A 6,000-nucleotide genomic window follows, 5' to 3' on the forward strand; every position below is an offset into this window, starting at 1 on the left:
TTCATTATTCGCGTAAATTTGTTATTGAAAATAATTATCAATTTTACCGCTTAGCAATGAAATTAGAGTGATAATTAACACATTACAAAATTGTTATACATTTTATCTATCCAACAACATATTGGTTATTGTTATCCATCATGTGGTTATGCTGTTATTAGCGTTTGAAATCTGACGCAACATTTGCCCGTTTCATTTCCAATTTTACAGAATGCATCCCAGTATAGTAAACAAAGACGTGTCCCACGTCAATAACATAAATCCCGACGCATTGCAAAATAGAACTATTATTCTAAAGAAGTAAATGCCATATAAGGCAAAGCCTGTTTAAAACAAAAAAAAAATTTCTTCGTTCGGATAAATTTGAAATATGTTTCAAAAATTTGATTACAGTTAATTGCTGACAACTCTCAAACTTTCCGTGCCACTTATTAATTAGTCGTGTCAAATAAATATATTAATTAAAGAATTGCGAAAGCTTCGTCTTGACTTAGTGGCAATAATAAATTATAAGTCAGAAAAAAGACTACGTGGTCTATTCGTTAACCCGCACGCGGGGGGATTTTTCGTGGTCTTTTGATAAGCCACCCCCAGTCTCCCTATATATGACTACGTGTTTGGGAACGGCCCCTTTGAAACAAACCAAAAATTATTTTTCTTTCAACCAATCAACAGTTAGAATGGAATGTTGTAATGCAACAAACAAATAGTTTTCTTTTTACTCAATCAAGTTATTCGTAATCATCCTCCTTCTCTTATTTCTCGTTCTTTCTAACCTTTCTTTTCTTCCACCTTGTATATTCGTCAAGTGCAAAGTCAGAATCACTTCTATGCCATAATCTGAACTTGTTTTTGACATTGTAAAATTGTGTGTCCCCTATACAAGAGTAACATTTTCCAATTATGTGTTCAACGATAGCGAACCATTTACTTTTTATTCATTCATTGATCAAGTATACTCTTTTGATAACACGTTTAAAATATTTTTGATAAGGTACCTGGCAATTTTGAAATTTATGCTGACTTTGAAGTCAGAGTGTTTTGAAACAATACTAAAAATTCAGGCAATTACAACTTTTTCTGCTTAACACATCGATCACTCTGTCTGCACACTATAAGGCTCGATATCTGGTCAGCCTAGTGATAGCAATGAACTATCTGAAAAAACACATTTAAATACACTACGGTGTGCGAAGAGGAGTCCTCTAACACAGTGAAATCCGAAAAAACGCTTGAAAATTTTTACAAGTCGAGTAGCATAGAACATTTGGCCTGTAAGATAGAGCTTCAGAGCTTTAGTTTGGCAGGAATTGCTATGCCCTCCTAAACGAAAGACAAAAAGTGACCTCTTTAACCTTGTGGGCTGCAAATATAACCACATTTTGATGTACGTAAAAGATGCGTAAAATTTATTCCTACAAACAAATTACTAGATACCTTGTAGTGCATTTGGACGGCTTCATATTCCTCGAATTTGACTTCAGTGATGACATGAATTTTATGCTCTGCGTGAATAAAAAATATGTTACGGTTTTGTCTCTATAAACAAAAATTACCGACTGAGAGTTTATTCTTCTATAACTGACTTAGTATACCAGATATCTGTTGAGATATATTCAATTTAATTTATAGGCGCAATGAGCACAAACCAAAATAATGTAATAATGTGCATCGGAAATTTGGTCCGAAATTTCGCGAAATTTCGTAATCGTCGAAATTGGAACTTTAATTTCGCGAAATTTTAGGCGGAATTTAGCGAAATTCAACGAAATTTTTCGGCAATTTCGCGAAACCGAAATTTCGCGAAATTTCGGGAAATTTCGAGTTTTGCGAAATTATACGAAATCATTCGAAATCTCGCACAGCCTTAGTTCTTACTACATTTAACATTTTAAAATTTTTACCTTAAAACTCGACCGGTTTCGGGCGTAATACTGCCCATCTTCAGGAGGAGAGTCCGACTGGTTACACTTCTTTATACGTTGTTCGTATACGTATACGTGGTCGAGGAAGTAAATTTCGCGCGACAGAAGGTAGCACATTTAATGGATGAAGAGAGACTCGAGAGGAAATTTCACGTCCCCAACCCGATGGTGGCTTCGCTATATTGCCTGCCGAAGATCCACAAAAATCCAGTTGGAATGAGACCGATATCCTTCAACATTCGCACACCAACCGAGAAAATAGCAGCGTGGCTGGTGGAAGAAATGAAAAAGTACCCGATAACCCACGGAAAAAGTGTGAAAAATTCTGTAGATTTGGTTCAGCAACTAGAAGGGTTCAAAATTAAGCGAGGGGAAATTATGGTATCGTTCGATGTCACAGCGCTTTTTCCAAGCATACCGGTTACCGACGCGTTAAAGAGCTTGCGCCGGCATTTAGAACGCAGCCGGGTGCCACATCACCACATGGAAGCTTACCTGTTAATTGCTGAGGTATGTATGAACCAAATCTACTTCACTTTTAGAGGAAAATGCTTCAAACAGACGTTCGGCCTAAGTATGGGCTGCAAACTTTCACCGCTGTTAGCCAACGTTTTCATGAGCGATTTCGAAGAGGCCGCGGGAAAAGAGAATTATTTCCCACGAGTATGGAAAAGATACGTGGATGATGTCTTTGCCCCGGTGAAAGAACGCTACCTACCCCAAACATTAGATCTGCTCAACTCCCGCCACAACTCAATCAAATTTACGGTAGAGCGGGAAGTTGAGGGTAAATTGCCCTTCCTAGACCTGATGATCACCCGAAAGGAGGATGGCACATTGAAGTTTGGGATCTACAGAAAACCGACGTCTACCGACCGTTATATAACGTCCGATTCCAACCACTTTGGGGGACAGAAACAAGCAGCCTTTCATGCCATGGCCCACCGGTTGTTCAATGTGCCAATGGAAGCCGAGGAGTTTGCCAAAGAACAGCAACAAATATACAAAGCAGCAGAAATAAATGGCTACGATAAAAGATTCGTGGACAAAATTCTAGAAAAACACAAACGCAAACAAGAGAGACAACAAATCACCACACTATCGCCCGGAAGTAGTGAAATAAAAAGGATCAGTTTACCATTCTACCCCAAAGTAACCAATCGAATTAAAAATACACTGAGAAGACTTCATGTTCAAATCGTGCACAAAAGCGAAAACACATTGCGGGACTTGCTATGCAATTAAAAAGACAAAGTTCCCCCAGATGAGCATTTCGGAATATACCGAATTCCATGCCAGAATTGCCCCTCGGTGTATATCGGGCAAACTCGACGCGAGGTGAAAGTGCGAATCAAAGAACATAAACATGCCGTTGATAATGCCAAGTCCTGCGAATCCAGTGTAGCCGCCCACACCGTAACTTCAGACCACCAAATAGACTGGAAAAACGCGAGAATTATAAAAAACGTAAGGAAAACGTCCCACTTAAATGCTTGGGAATCGCTTCACATCAGTAATTCGACAGAACCGCTGATGAACGAAGACGATCCCCCCATCACATCCTGCCTATTTAACATAGTAAAGCAGAGAATCCCGTGGCATCTCTTTGCTCTCTGACGTATACGAACAACGTATAAAGAAGTGTAACCAGTCGGACTCTCCTCCTGAAGATGGGCAGTATTACGCCCGAAACCGGTCCAGTTTTAAGGTAAAAATTTTAAAATGTTAAATGTAGTAAGAACGATTAGTGTTGTGTTTTGTCCCACGTCGCGTCGTATGAGGGACGAACTCCTCTACCACTTCGAGTTCGTCACCGTCCATGATCACCACCCGTGGGAGGCGAATGTTAGTTTCTTTCGAGCCTCTTCCTTTCATATACTTGGTTTTCGATGCATTCATTACTAGTCCAATTCTTCTATCTTTTACTTTTAGTCTGGCGTAGATTTCCTCCGCCGTCGCTGAGTTTCTCGTAATAATGTCCAGGTCGTCTGCGAAGCCTATGAGTTGACTACCTTTGCCTTTCGTTTCAATGCCCGCTCGTCAGATTACACCCTCAAGGGCAATGTTGAACAACGTGCAGGATAATCCATCTCCTTGTCTCAACCCTCTGCGCGCTTCGAAGAGATTTGAGAGTGTCCCCGACACGGACACGTAACACATAACTTGGTCTAAGGTAGCTTTGATAAGTCGTGTCAGTTTATCGATCGACTGTATCATACGCTGCCTTGAAGTCCACGGAAACATAATGTGTGGGCACGTTGTACTCCCGACGTTTCTGAAGGATCTGCCGGAGAGTGAAAATTTGATCCGTAGTAGCGCGTGCTTGTGTGAAGCCTGCTTGGTACTGCCCTACGAATTCTTTCACTAAAGGAGATAGACGGCGGAGTAGAAACTGGGAGAGAACTTTGTAGGTAGCGTTGATCAGCATTATGCCGCGATAGTTCCGTATGTTGGAGGGAGCGTATGTTTGTAATGTTTTTTTCTCTTTTTTGTCCTGAATAATAAAACAATAAAACTATTGCCTCAAAATAGGCGATCACATTTAAAAAAAATGTCTGTAAAACTGTCATGATTTGATTTAGAAAAAGAAAAAAACCTAAATTAATCCACCTAGCGGTCAGACTCAGCCTTTCTCATTCAAACTTATTATTTATAAAAATAGATTTACATGAATGCTTAAATCCAATAAAGGTATATTCACTCTTTGGGTTCTGAAATATTGATGTTGTTATTGAAGTATAAAATATGAAATTTGACGTAATGTTAGTGCTTAAGAAATAGCGAAATAAAAGAAATGACTCTTAATTTCGAACAATTTAATCAAGAGCGATACCGGGAACGTTCAGATAGTACGATACCACATTTAAATTATTTTGAAGCCACATATATCGATCGAAGCAGGTATAGTTTTGAATAGTCTTTGAATTTTTTTTCTTTCCAAAACTTTTGAACAGCATATCAAATTGTTATGAAGTTGTTATTTGTAAGTTTGAGAAATGACTCGTTTGTATGACACTAGTTATGTTCAAATAAGTCGTGCAATACTTGAGATAATAGACTTTCGTTGTTTTACGAATTAAAACATAACGGTTGCTTAAGTTTGATTACAATCAAATGAGAAGGTAACGTATAGGGCAGCCAAACTTTGAAACCACGTGTTCAATCATAATTCATCAGTTAACCCTTAAATAGCCCTTTCATCTGATTTCAATATTGTTCAAATCGGTTGTGTAGTTTCTAAGATAATGAAGTTTCGTGATTTTCACATTTCGATACATTACAGACGAAGTTACAGTCCGATTACAGCAAAATTCAATAGGGTGTTATGAAGCAGCTAGACCTTTCACTTGATACTAATTCTGTGGAAATCTGTTCAGCCATCTCTGAGAAAAGTGAGTGAGTCCAAGTAGTCTTCGAAATATGTTTCTTTTCATAGCTGGATTTCACATTTTTAAACATTACAGGCAAAGTAATAATCCGATTGCAAAATAAATCAATAGGGTCTTATGGAGCAACAAGACCTTCCATTTTACCATTGATTTTATGAAAATCGGTCCAGCCATCTTTGAGAAACATGAGTGAGATTAAATAGTCTCCAGAACACGTTTCTTTCCATAACTTCTGAACCACATGTTCAATCTCCATAAAATGCAAAAGTTAAGAGTTGTTTAGGTAGCCCGTTCATTTGAAACTAATTTTGTACAAATCGGTTGCATAGTTTCTGAGATATTGATGTTTCGTGATTTTTACATTTTGATACATAACCTCTAAACTAGATATTAGATTACAATAAAATTCAATAGGGTCTTATAGGGCAACTAAACCTTTCATTTGCAATTAATTTCATTGAAATCGATTCAGCCATCTCTGAGAAAATCGAGTGAGATTGGGAGAGCGTTACACACACACACACACACACACACACACACACACACACATGCAGAAAATGCTCAGCTCGTCGAACTGAGTCGAGTGATTAACGACATTCGGCTCTTTTGAGCACTTTTATATTTTTAGTTTTTGCAGTGATTGCTATACCTTTCTAGGAGAAAGGCAAAAAGTGAAATGATAGAAA

The 6,000-nt window shown here is 38.2% G+C and overlaps 1 protein-coding gene across 1 annotated transcript; it reads left to right on the plus strand.

Moving 5' to 3' along the window:
* The first annotated feature begins 2,090 nt into the window (after positions 1 to 2,090).
* LOC129729094 (uncharacterized) lies at positions 2,091 to 3,170 on the plus strand. The gene has a single exon (XM_055687574.1). The coding sequence runs from the start codon at positions 2,091 to 2,093 to the stop codon at positions 3,168 to 3,170; it is 1,080 nt and encodes a 359-aa protein (XP_055543549.1).
* The last annotated feature ends 2,830 nt before the right edge of the window (positions 3,171 to 6,000 follow it).

Source organism: Wyeomyia smithii, chromosome 3, assembly GCF_029784165.1.
Source record: "Wyeomyia smithii strain HCP4-BCI-WySm-NY-G18 chromosome 3, ASM2978416v1, whole genome shotgun sequence".
Lineage (NCBI taxonomy): Eukaryota > Metazoa > Arthropoda > Insecta > Diptera > Culicidae > Wyeomyia > Wyeomyia smithii.